The sequence below is a fragment of the Lates calcarifer genome, linkage group LG6, assembly GCF_001640805.2.
Source record: "Lates calcarifer isolate ASB-BC8 linkage group LG6, TLL_Latcal_v3, whole genome shotgun sequence".
Lineage (NCBI taxonomy): Eukaryota > Metazoa > Chordata > Actinopteri > Centropomidae > Lates > Lates calcarifer.
The window spans coordinates 8357649-8371879 of record NC_066838.1 but is presented as its reverse complement, the minus strand read 5'-3'; the positions used below and the strand labels follow the sequence as shown (position 1 = coordinate 8371879).

Below are 14231 nucleotides of genomic sequence, written 5' to 3'. Positions count from 1 at the left end.
TTGCATTTTTTGTAGCTTGTATTTTCTGATGTAGAGTACTGGTCAGAAGACAAATTGTTCTTTGTCTCAACCCTGCTTGTAGAGACATACTTTTTTATTTCTATTTCTATTTTTATTTTTTTATTTTAATTGTGGCAGAAACAAAAACAATCATTGAATCACATTTTTAATAGTATATATTGTGTTCATTGCAGGTCAGTCACTATTCCAGTATATATGGTGACTATTTGTGGAGTTTTCTTCTGATATTATACTTAACTACTCATACTAGTAAAATAAGATTTTACTGAAATCATCAGTAAAATCATGTTACAACAGTACAAGAAGCAGTCTAGAAATTATTCAAAAATAATAAATACAGCAAAGTGAGAAATTAAGTGAATGGCAATATTGCCATTCTTAGCCCACATACATGACTTGTTGTTTAGGAAGTTGAGCTAGTATGTACAAAGGAGTACTGTAAGGAGTCTAGTAGTGTCTTTTTGTAGCAGAATTGTGACTATGTATGTAGTATGTGGTATTCCTGCTTAAACCAACAGTGGACATGTGTCAGTATTTCCAATATGTCAATATTCTGTGATACTAGAAATTACATTCTCAATTAATGATGATGATGATGAAAAACATCCAAGAGCCCATGTGACTGGCCATTTGGGCTGTAAGGTGTTTGTCTACCTTCACTTTAAGGCACCTGACAGTCTTATCATGCACTTTACACAATAAGTCAAACATGCCCTAAAGGTAAAGCTAAAACCAACACTGACTGGCAAAAATATTTTCACAAAATAGACCCATTATGTAAATGCCAACAGGATAATCCTGTTGCCTCTGAGATGAGGTTTTTTAAGGTTATACTCCACTACATCTATCAGGGCATATTCAGCATCGGAGCAGCAGCAGACAATTAGCCCAAACGTATTCAGCGACTGAGAAAAAGGGAATGGAGGGAAACAGGGAGAAAGTGAGTGAGAGTGCAAGGCGGGGTGGTGGTGGTGGTGGGGTGTAAGGAAGAGTAGAATAAGACTAGCTGTTCATCAGGCTTCATTAGCAAATCGCTCCATCTTCACTTGCTGCTCTTTCCCTCCTTTTAGAGCGCCATCGCCTCAGGCAAATACTTCCTCTGCACTTGTTGGCTCAGTGTGTGTGTGTGTGCCTGTGAAAGAATGTCTTTGTACAGACATAATGTTCTATAACACACATGCCGAGGGGCAGCAGGGGTTTAATGAGGCTAATCTGGGTTCATTGTAATGACAAATGTACAGTAAACAACACACTACACTGGAAACCAGAGCTGTAATGTGGCATTTGTAAAATGCTGTCTTTCTTTCTCTAAGATTGTCTCCATTTTCTAAATACCTCTTTCTTTTTCTCTCTCACTTTTTTCTTCATCTTTGCTTCCTCTTGTGAATTTAAATTTTAAGCATGTCTTAGTTGCCAGAGAGAAAAAAAAAATCAAATAAAGGCAAACTGCCTGGTGACAGATAACAGTAGGAGATGTGGACTTTGCATTTTTTGAAAGTTTGAAGGATTTAATAACCCAGATCCAATCTTAGAAGATGTCTGCATTCATTCAGATACAGGCATCTCTAGACAAGTGACAGTATTCAGGCATCAACAGTATGTTGGCTCAGCCGTGCAGAGCCAATTTCCAAGTGGTCTGGTAAGGCTCAGCAGGCACTTGCTTGGAAGTGTTACTTCAATAGGCTGTGACATTTTGGCATTTTATTACTTGGTGTAGACAACAACCTGAACCCTTCCTTCACTTGAGAGAACAGAATGAACAACTCCCCAGTTTGCTAACATGGCAGGTTTGAAAATGTCAAATGTCGTTTGTGTCTCTGGACACAATGTTTTGCTGTCACAGAACTATGGTTTATGTTATATCTTGAAAACACACACAGTAATTATTCCCTCAAGGTTTAAAGAGCTTGAGGGTGACACTCCACATAATCTCATGACTGGTCTGGCTTCCAGCTACCAGACTCAGTTCTTTCTTAGTGGATGATTTGTAAGACTAAAATCTTGTCAAGCAAATATCTGGGGCATGATTCACAAAGTGTCTCATCTTACCATCACACACAACAAGAGAAACATAAAAACGTAACAATTTAGAATTTGTCAAAATGGCTGTTGATTCATTTTGTTATTTAGTATATGTGACTAAAGCAATAATAACAGATGTCTTAGCTGTGAAAAAGGAAGTGGCTTCACAAGAAAGCTAAACTTTATCATGTGATGTTTGTCATTCCTTTAAACAGCAAACTGTCATGATTACTCTCTGGTTCGAGATTATATTGTGTGTAACTGAGGTATTTTAATCTTCCAGGTACAAGAAAAGAAGCTTTTCATTTTTCCTTCTCATTATCTCTCTTCACTCTCTCATCTCTCATGGGAACTAGAGACCCACTTGTCTCCCACACCATTTCAGTTGCTGGAACAACGTGGCTTATAACCAGCCTTATTAAAACACTCAGAGGGCGAGAGAGAGAGAGAGAGTTCAGTCCTCCCTCTGGCCCTACTCACAGCTACTCCAAACAGCTACAGGCTCAAAACAAAGCCAAGACCGTAATCCCCTTACTGCAATGCTGACTGACTCCTCACAAACCTTCCAACTATGCTGAAATGCCACACTCTGCACTTTCAACTGTGAATTTTACAAGGAGGACTGAAAACCTTTGGCATTTAAGACATCTAGCGATGTTGATGGCACATGCACAAACTTACACTGAAGAACAACAAAATCCTTGCAGGTTTTCCTATAAGCCTGATATCAAATTCAATGAGTCTTCACCCGGATTACAAGAGGGAATTTTTGATGGAAGTCATTTTGACATGTCACAGTAATTAATAACATTAATGATGGCTAAATTCCATTTAGCTGATTCAGTTTCGTGATCCTGGTATTGTGCATGCTGGCTCATTGTCACACTGTAATGAATTTACTGAGACACTTAAACATAACAGAGCCAACGTTAATCTTATTAGTAACAACTGAGCCTTTCCTCCTATTAGGGGACAGGTCCACCATGACTCTCATGTCATGTTGCACCTGTTAAAGATGGTTTACTCTGACAGAACGACTGAAAATACATGTGTTGGTGTGCAGATCCCCAAATTAACTCCTGTGGTGTAGACCAGACATACATACCTTTTAGATTAGTGTTAAATTAACACTCATACATGGTTTATATACATAGCATTTTTAGTAATATTTTAAAATGTTGATTGTGTCATCTGGATTTGGATAGTCATCATTGTCCCCATTTGGATTCACAAACAGTAGTCAACACATAAATACACATAAGAATAAATTAAAAAAAAAACATAATAAACATACAGTAGATGTTATCATAATGTTGGAATGAGCAATAAAAGCACTAAGAGTCCAATAAACGTTTGTTAAATAGCAGCTAGCCCTCCAGATCATTTAAGAGCCCAACAGCTGAGGTAACATATAATCTCTGGGGCAACAATTCACCACACCATGAAGATGGGTTTAATTAGCTTTTGCTTGTGTGGCCTTACATAAACATACTGTTGTGTTAAATTAACAATGGAGATTTTGGTGTCTGTGGGTCCAGACTTGGCAGGAGCCAGACAATTAGACAGAACGTCTGAACACTGGCATGTTAATCTGATGGATAATCTTAATGGACTCAGTCGTGTGTGTGTGTGTGTGTGTGTGTGTGTGTGTTTGTGTATGTGTGTGTCTTTACTTTAATCTTGCATATATCACAGTAAAAGTGAGTCTAGGAAATACAACCACAAATTGCTGAGCTTTCTTTGAAGTGCTGGATGGATGTGATATTCTGTGTGTGTGTGTGTGTGTGTGTGATTGCCTACATGTATGTATGTGGGTGGGTGACCACATCAGTGAATGTAAAGTTACTGTGTGTTAAGTATAGAAATATAGACACAAAGATTAAAGGGAAAGAGAATGAACAGAGGACCAAAGACAGCAGACAGAGAGAGAGAGGACAGAGACATCAATAGCTTTTGAAAAAGGGAATGGAAAGCTGGAGGATCCAAAATGGAGGAAGCTTTTGTTGCTTTCTAGCTCTGTGCCACCATCCAGTTTTATCTAACCTCCCCTGTGAGAGTATAAACTGCTCCACAAACAAATGGTTTGCAGACAGGTATGACATAAGACTCAGTCGTAACAACATGTGTTTTGAATAAACTGTGTGAACTTATTGGCAACCAGACAAACAAGCTTGGTTACTGACAGTCAACAAGGAGTTAGTCTTCACGCTGAGCTTCTTTTCCCCTCTGTAAATCCCTATTGAATTAAATTATGTACAATCCAAGAACCAAATGTGGCTGGGGGAGTAAATGTCACACTATAAAAGAAATAGAAAGAATCTTGGGGACTGACTAGCACACTCGTGGTTATCTAGCCAGTCCACCAAGTAGCCCTGTGAGAAGTCACCATGGATGTATTGTAAGAACTGGATATTGCACTGAAATACAGCAAACACAGCAATACACACACTGCATTAATAATGGTGGTCTGTAAGGAAGATTTTTTCTGGGTGCAGTACCACAAATTGGCAGCACGACTGAGTCACTTCATCACCACGCTTAGAACCAAATGACAATACATTTGCACTGCCAACCCTGTCACAAATATTGCTTTGTAACTGTATTCTGCTTCATTCAAGACATTGCAATACTGTTGGAGACTCCTTCAGACTCTGTAAGAACCTGTTAATTCCCTGGTGCTGGGAAGATTTGATGCACTTGGAGCAAAACAAAGTGGATATGACAGAGATGTGACAGGTGGAAAACGAGATGGAGTCTGAGAGAAGGATGAAGTGTGACAAGTCGGTATGGAAAAGAAAGCCAGAAATGAGGGAGTCGTTATAGAAAGTGTGTGCTGCACAGAAAACAAAACACAAGAGAGAGACAGGGGAAATTGCTGTGTGATGGAGAGAAATGGAGTCAGACAGTCAAAAGCAGGTGCACACCAGTGAGAACAAAACAGGTAAACCAAAGAGACAGAATGCTCAAGGCATTTCATTTGTGGTGCATTTGCAAAAAACGACATGCAATCATCTACTTGTTGTGTGAAGTTTAACAGGAAAGTGAATGTCCGGAGGAAGTGGACAAGTCTTTATGGATGAGATACACATGCAAAATTTTTTGATAGTGCAAACTCAGCATCCCATGCAAAACCAACCCCAGAGGAACAGTGTGTGTCATCAGAAGCACTCTGCACACTTTCACCTGTGGACAAATTAAAGCCAATCAACTGTATCTTCACAGTCTCATATGTCTCTCTTTTTTGTCTTATGAACATATTTCACCTTTTTACAATGCACCACTCTGCCTTTTCTTATGTAACTATTGCAACATTACATTTTCCCCACAGGCATCATCAAATTACATTTAATCTGTCCTAATATGTAACACATCGGCATGGCAGCAGAAGTCAATCTAATTTATTAGAATAATTGTATAGATATATATTATATAGATATATTTACACTCTCAGTGTTATGGCTCTCCCCAGTCATGTTACTGATGCAGGAAATAATAAGTTCCTGTTTCGTTATTAATAAAATCATTAACTCATTGTGAATACGAGCATCAGTGGAATGAAAATTGAAAACTGACTGTGAAATTGTTTTCCCCCGTCTCCTTTTCATATTAATTTACAATAAATGATCACAGCTGGCACCTGGAAACACCCACTGAGTGAATTCTACAGCAATACAAGGAGCAGTAATATTTTATAGACTGTATTACAAAATTTGCCCAGAGGTAAAAACGTGAGGGGAGCCATTACCTGGCTTTTATGTTTGTAAGTATCCTCCACTGACAAACCTCACAGTGGCAGCGAGCAGCAGGGAAATTAAATAGTGCGGCCTTAGAAACACAAACAGGGAAGGAAACTGATCCAGACACCATCAGCAAAACCATCGATAACAGCATGACCCATTTACACAAGCTGTGTGTGTGTCTGTGTCAGTTGTATACAAAGATTAGTGAGAAGTTCATTATGTAACAAATGCAGTGCACTATATACAGGTCTCCCTGCGGGTTCAAAGCCCCAGTTAGATGTCTATTGGAAGACCTGCCAATCATTACTGATGCCCTTCCCCTCCACCCCTCCACCTTTCACCTACTTCCTGGTTCTAGTGAAAGGGCTTTTCAGGAGCCTGTGACCTTTGACCACACCTTATACATATTCATCCATACAATAATGGTTTCAAATAAAGATAGTGACATTTTTGCATAATATCATATGTAATTCATACCTAATATCACATTTCTATAACTTTTTATTTGTACAGAAAATTTACTGCCAACAATTTCAGAGAGTTACAATAAAAATCAATATCAGGAAGGTTATGCTGATGTTTTGTACACTCTGCATATGTCAGGTATTTAGGCTAAGTTTACATACTGCCTTTTGTAGATGTCATTATCGTCCTCATAGGACACTTACATATATGACCAGTTGATATTTGTCCTAAAAAATCACTGCTCAAGGCTAGCAGAGCATAAAATGTGTAACTGGAGTGGTGTTTAATCTTTCACCTGCATTCACCTCTTTTTTGCAACCAGGTTTAATCATTCATACCATATTCTTAATATTTAACTGTAAATGAAAAGACAGCCTTAAGACTTTTTTGTCCAACAGCTCAGGATTCACAGATTCCCAAATTCATTAGACAGTTGATGGTTGGGTTTTTGCTAAAATCATTGATGGAGCCAATAAGCTTAAAACTAGCTGGACAAGTCGCCCTTTCCAAGTCCTGTCAACAACCCCGTCATTTCACACGCTTTCCCTTCCAGTCCAAGTGAGATTTAACATTAAATACTTTGCCTAATTGCAGCTTTTCTGCTAAACAAACCCTCTAAGCAGTAAACTCTCTGGCCCAAAGTTAGTGAAAGTAGTTGAGTCAATAGGTGGTGCTTATCACCATGGTTACAGCACATTGCAAGTCTAATTGTGTTGACAATAATGGTGAATCACTTGCAGCATTTGTGATCATCAATGCATTGTTTTCAGCCACTTTCAAGCAAAAGTGCCCAACATTCAGCAGTTCCATCCTCTGAACTCTAAGGATTCACTGTTTTTCTTTGACTAATGTGACAAAGAAGGGGAAAACTTTGGACATACCAGGCAGGAGTGAATTAATTGAATAATTTACAGAGTTCAGAGTTTGAGTTTTGGCTCCCAGGCTGCTGTCTGAACCATCAAACTGTAAATCTGCTGTCTGTAGTTCTCTGTGATCATCAAAACTTATCACTGCACCAGCTGCTACGGCAGCTGATAAGGAATCACTATTATCACAAAGGTGAAACATTTAAATGTTCTTCTTAAAAAGAATAATATTTTAGAGATGTAGGTCTGTTGAAACTTGTGTTTTAAAAGCATCAACAACTTCTAATTCCTTTCCTAAATACTTATAATAATGCTATAAGCTCCTGGCTAAGCTGCATCTACAGAGCTTCAGATGTCATAAATTTGGTTCTGACGCTGTGTCATGTAGTGTTGAGTTACTAATCTGACTGCTGCAGTGAGTGGGTAGCAGTGAGTCTGGAGGATCCATCATCCAGACCACTGAGAGCTCTTTTATTGTGAAACATCAGAGTTTGTGTTAAAACAGGAGGTGTGTATTAGAGAATCTCTTAAGTGTAGGATGTACGATAGACACCAGGCCAGAGCGTCTCGATTTGTGCTCAGCAGTTTTACACCCTGATGACATTCTGAGTGATGGTAGCGTGTTCAGAAGATGCTGATGATTCAGAGCTATAATTACAGTCTGATATGTGAAACAGAAAGACAAAAACACACTTAATCAGTTTTGGGATGCCCTGGTGTGATACTGGCTTTTAGTTAAAAATCATATATAAACCCCCCACCAATATGATGGAGGTGAGGATGTGATTTTTCCTGAGCAGCTTCTGTTTTGTCACCACATAAAACCTGCAATAAACCTACCCCAACCACTCTGCAGGAGCTGCTAACTCAGCTAAAAGAATTTAATTAGTCTGGATGTTAGTGGAGGATTTAAGGATCCAGTGAAAAATCCTGTAAATGAAGCTCCTTAGGCTTTCTCACTGTGATATATATACATGTTTTTTTATGAAATCACTGCACATTCTGTGGCAATGAAATTGTTAAAATTAAAATCCACTGCACAAAAATCTGACTCAAAATATCTGCAGCATCAATACACAAATGTTTGGTATCAGCCTATAAAATCAATTGGTCAACCAACATCACGATACACAACATTTCTTGGACTCTTGCACGTCTCCCTGAACCATGACTGCATGCATTTTTAGCATGGTCACTGGCTGGCCTCCAGTGAAAAAGCTCTTATATAAGCCATCCAAAGCCTCGGCTCTAAAACAGCTACAGCACAGAGAGATCTGCAGCTATTTTAAGCCTGCAATCATTCAGCTTTTCACTTCCAAAATACATGATTTGCAGGACAAAAATTATTTGCCGTGGTTATTTGGCTTATTGGTACCTTTGCAGGAAGAGTGGGAAACATTTTTAGAGTCATGTATTTCCAGGACTCTTTGTTGAAAGCCTGCGAGGTTTAAATATATGAGCAGGTAGGTGCATAAGTAGATTTTTGTTCTTGTGGGAGTGTGGGCAAAGGTCTGGGAAAGGGCTTCTGTGTGACTACAGTGAGGCCACAGTCCTGAACACCACTGTGGGCAATAATAAGGTCAAATGTTTGTTCTGTGCCAGAGGACATCAGGCATAGAAGTTCAGTTGCACCTCCTAACAAAAAAAAAACATCCCCAAGGATTTATACTGGATAAACATAGATACTATACATAGATATCTACATGCAGCTATACAAGCACCTACATGTTTCAGTATAAATCAGGGATGAGTGCAGCATAAAATCGTCAACTATGAGCCGCAGTTTATGGAGGGATTACGCAGCAGGGGCACAGACGCCGTGTCAGTTAATGTTCTCCTGAGGCCGTGAGCCTTGTGTGTGTTTAATAAGTTATATCTTGACTCCAGATGTTTCACGCGCCTCCCATTTCTGTCATATCTCTCTCTGTCTGCGCTCTCACCCTGCAATGCAACTATGTGGTTTGTAAGTGAGTTTAAGTGTCACATCTGGGTTCAGTTTCGTGCTTCGCCACAACCCGAATGTGTGGAAAGCGCAGAGGAGTTAAAACTTAAAACCGCAGGAAGTGCATTGCATAGCAATGGGGCCTCCAACAGAGGACTGAGGAAAATATCACTATTAAACCAGTCAGGAGTGTCTTTTCTTTAACCTAAACTGGACACATTAATCAACTAGTTGTGTTGTTCGGTGTCTTTTTGGCTAAGAGACGACAGTGCCATTTACACTCTTTCACACACCAGAATGACTGATGAGTCAGGATCTCAGGCTTTTTGCAAATGAACTATGATGCTGTTCGTTAGGGCCGACAATATAATCTACGAGGAACGACCACAAAACACAAGGGTTTATGAGCACGAGGAGACAGATGCTGACATCTGACAGCCAGCATGTCCTCCTGTTTGGAAAGTTGTGTTTTTCAGAATAAAGTGAGGGAGGGAAGTACACTCTGTACTAATGTTCATATTCATCTGTTTCCTTTTGTTCACTATAAAGACAGTCAAATCTGTGCTGGACTGTGATTGATTTTGTGAATATATGTGAGCCATATGCACACAAAGCAACTGAGTTAGCTTTGTCACTGCAGCTACTCCAGACTTGAGATTTTTAGAAACTGGGTCCTAATTTCTCAAATGATTACAGCCTATTCTGGGTCCACATTAACTGTTCTGATATGTAAGTCTGGATTCCAGGATGAGACACAACCAAGTGGATTCACAATCATGGTGTGCAATGTGTCGTCGGCTATGTTTTGAAATGACTTAATGTCAACCAAGACATGTGCACGACAATTCAACTGATGCATTAACATGATGTTGAGTTTTAACTTGTTTAGTGTGCTGAACAAGTAACTGCTCTTGTTCTTTGTTTCTTCTTAATGGGGTCATGACCCAGTATGAGTCACTGGTGCATCTGTCAGTTGCCACTATGAAGAGATTAACATAATTATAATGTTTTTAACGAGCTTGGGTCATCGAATGAAATGAAACTGTCCATGCTCTCTCCTGCAGACCTGGTCATGTTATTGTTCTCTATCATGTTGCTGCCTCTGTGTGAGGATGGTATTGTTTTATATGTATGGATGTACGCGAGACCTCTACACCTGCAGTTATTGCTGTCAGGTTACCGAGTTACATCGGTAACTCGTAGATCTTTAACAATCAGAACTGCAAGTTACTTCTCAGGTGTGTTGGTTAAAATAAAACAGGAAATGGTGTACTGTGAATTTCTGACAGTATATAGAAGACTGTGAATGCTGATTGGACGGTTGTTTGACCAGTAACAGAGCTGATACAACTCAAACCTTAATAAGGTTAATAAGATGAACACACACTGTTAAATATATAAAGTATAAATATAAAGGCAGGCACCGACCAGGCAGGGTCATTGTAGTATTTATACCCTGTGTGCTTTAATTACAGCTGGACAGCACACACACTTCCAAAGATTAACATGCAGGACCCCTGAAAAAAGCTGAAGTCATCATGTGACTGAAAACAACCATGTGAATAGGATTACTTCCCTCCAACAGCCAGAGCAGTATTTTTAAACAGAACCTAAAATTACCCCAACTGTCTTGGTACAGGCTATAGGCTACTCCATAAAGCTTGCTGTACACACACACACACACACACACACACATCCAAACACACGAAGGTACGGACAGAGTGAAGCAGACACTCTTTCCGCTAGTTTTTTCCGTTCCGTTCTCCACTGACCTTGGCGGATCGGTGGGCTCCCAGTAGCGGCAGAACAGGTGCAGTCCGTCGGCGTTGACAATGTGCGGCAGGTCGGCGTAGGGGACTCCCTGCGGGCTCCGCCGCGGAGCAGCTCCCGGCTCGGGCATGGAAGGGTCTGCAACAGAGACACGGAGCAGCGATAACAACACATCGCTGCCGTAGAGGTAGCAGCTCAGGCCGGCGACGAACAGGCAGGTGGCGGCGGTCACCGCGTTCATTGTTAACACTTGCTGTTGTTTTTGTTTATTTATTTTAGTGCGTGTTTAAGGCATGCGTCGGAGATGACAAGGTTTGTTAGTAAGGATATGCCGGATCCAAATCTGAGCTGTACACACACACAGAAAAAAACGCGCGCGCGCGCACACGCACACACATGCACACACACACACAGGCAATGTTGTCGGAGCGTTACGTCACGAGACCATATGCTCTGCTTTACACAAGGTCTCTCAACCACTCTCTCTCTCTCTCTCAACCCCCACGCTCTCCACATGGTCTCTCTCCTTCTCTCTCTCTCTCTCTTTCAAGTTAGCTTTATTGTCATGACCACAGCTATAATTATAGCACTCATGAGCGCAGTACTGCCGGAGGTTGTAGCCTCTGAGGTTTGCATTGTAAGTAGGTTATAATAATTAATCGTGTAAGAAAACAACAACAAATGCTTTGCGCACTATACTATACACTCTGTGTCCACTACACTACAATTATATCACCACAGTCTACTGTAATGAAAGCAAAACAAATCACTGCACCATAAAAATGTAAGAGTTTAATGACACAAGTAGCCTGCTCTGTGATAAAATGAGGTATGGGGTTTGATTTTAATGAGCTCTTCTTGTGTTTAACTTCAGTGTTTTCAGTCAAATATTATTTCCATCTCAGTTTTTTAAAAGCACTATCTCCAGCTCGCACGCGCGCACGCATATACACACAGAGCTGATTTACTGTCACTGCTGAATAGAAAAAAATCTTTCTCTCCACTTTTTTGCTTCCTCTACCAAACATCGTAAACCTGCACACGGAGGGAAAAAAAACCAAAAAAAAAAAAAAAAGAAGAGCTGATGCACTTCTCATACAACACTGGAGCAGCACCCCCCCCTCCAACACACACACACACACACACACGAAGCGTTGACATGCATCTGGTCCTGCTGGATACACAAGTACATCTGCATAGTGTTAATGGTATGTGCACTACAATGAAGAGGACGTTGAGTCTACCGCCCGGAGGTAAAAATAGTCCTGGTGTGAAGCTATTTACTGAGGTGGTCTCCGGTGTCCCCTTTCAGGTTTAGTAACCTGACAGTCTGCAAGCTCCTACTTTAATATTTAATAGGTTATAGCCAGATAATCAGTTAATTAAAAGATCAGTAAACTATATGGCTACCTGGGGGGGAAAAAGCTTCCATTCGTGCTTCTTGCTTGAAACATCCACCTGATGTTATTACTACTATGACATTCCGTCATTAGGATTCATGTTAGACAGCTATGCTTTGGCAAACTGCACATCAAAATGCGGGTACACTGGATTTTGACTGGTTTTGACGCTCCACAACAGACCACATCTCATGTTTGCAGCCCACTCTGTTTGTGTGTTAAATATGGCTCATCTCAGCTCACAACAGAGCACATGAATAACTCTGAATAACCGTGATTGATGTGCATCATCGCACATGTGGAAACAATCGTTAAACTTATATACGTGTGAGTGGATCATTGCTGCTCCCACGACATGTGTGCGCAAAACCTCGCGTTTGTTTTCATCTGTGCTGCAATCAAACATCTCCACCTTCACGCGCAGGGACAGACTCCACAGAACTGGACATTAGGATGATAGTGGCTCACTCGCATGCTTCCGGGAAAAAAAGAGCAAACGATCGTAACGCAAGTGTCTCTAATTAAGCTGCCATTATAGCTGTGTATGTGATCATTTCATCTGCTTTGGCTGCTGATATCGAAGCCAGTGCCTGTAGTAGTGGAATACGCGCTATAACATCAATATTAAGGTCTGCGGGGTTTTGTATGAAAAAAAAAGATGAATGGAGGAAGCCAGAGAAGATGCTGCATGTGTGAATATCAGTGCAAAACTGCAAGTTAGACTGGTTTAAACAAATAGCTAAAGGAACATTATGCTGATTCTGGAGATTTCATACTCTGGAGTGTGTATTCAGGTCAAATCTGAGCCCTGCAGCGGGCGCACAGGTTATATATGCACTGGTATCATAAGATTATTGCATGGATTTTATAAAGATTAAACTAACCTGTGCAGGAGCGTCTGCAGTGAAGTTTCAGCTTCTTCTTCTTCCTCCCTCTCTCTCTCTCTCTCTTTCTCTCTTTCTCTATCTCTCCCCTTATGTGTGTAGCCTGTCTCCCTCTCTCTCTCCTTCCCTCTCTCTCCGATGCTCTGCTCTCGCCACCCGCCAAGAGAAGAATGCAGTCAGACGTTTGAGGAAAAACTAAATGAGTATTCACACACACACACCCTCTCTCTTCCTCTTTCTCTCTCTCTCACACACACACACACACATACCCTCACATAGCCTACACATTACACATTATCCCCAGAGGCGGAGATACAGCTCGTCTCTCGCCCCTTCTGCTTAGCCTCATTTACTAAGAAGAAGAAGAAGAAGAAGAAAAAACGTCCTGTAAAGCTTCCTCCAAACTAAATCCAAAATGACTGATGTTTTCTCATCTAACCTGGTTGTTTTCCATTACAAACAGGACGTTTGATAATTAATATGACTGTTTTATGATCATTTTTGGTTAGAGTCACAAACATTAAACTACTTGATTAAAGCAGCATTCTCTGATTTTCAGCCACTTGGGGGCAGCAGAACAAGCTGTAAACACAACACTTAAATAAAGTACTGGTGTTTGAAGAATGGTCAAACAGTTCCCAGTGAATATCTAATAGTATTTTTGCTTTACTGAAAATCGTATTTTTCTTATCTCTAGTGGTTTTAACCTCTCTCTGTAGTGATCTACAGGTGTACTCCAGGATGTGGTACAGGGTAACATCACTTTTGGGAGTGGTTACAGATGGGACACGCTTGAAATATTTATCCCCAAAAGGGCTTTAAGATACTGATTTTCAGCATGACTGTTTTGTGCATGGATCTGAGAGCCTCGTCAGGAAAACGACAGCACAGGTCATGTTGAACGTTTGCACTCAACATGCTGGTTTTTGTTTGGGAGCTCAGTCTCTGAGAATAAATATGACAGTCTAGTAGAAGTGTAATGACTGAAACTGCAATACAAACAATTACAACCTTGCATTGCTATACAGGAAGAGAGAACTGTGATACTGCAAGAGTTTCACCCCCACCCCCATCCCAACCAACCCCAACCCAACGGCACTATTCTATGCTTCACAATTAAC

General features: G+C 40.5%; 1 protein-coding gene across 2 annotated transcripts in view; it reads right to left on the bottom strand.

The window, feature by feature from the left end:
• Window positions 1-13301, bottom strand: part of mgll (monoglyceride lipase) — a 38338-nt gene extending 25037 nt beyond the window's left edge. Inside the window, exons 1-2 of one of the 2 annotated variants that reach the window (XM_018675089.2) lie at window positions 13111-13301; window positions 10829-10964 (exon numbers count right to left, since the gene is read on the bottom strand). In XM_018675089.2, coding sequence (XP_018530605.1) covers window positions 10829-10956 — 128 coding nt within the window. In that variant the 5' untranslated portion in view covers window positions 10957-10964; window positions 13111-13301. Of the gene's footprint in view, window positions 1-10828; window positions 11234-13110 lie in introns of those variants that run through there. The other variant, XM_018675088.2, reaches the window with a different exon arrangement.
• Window positions 13302-14231: the final 930 nt, after the last annotated feature.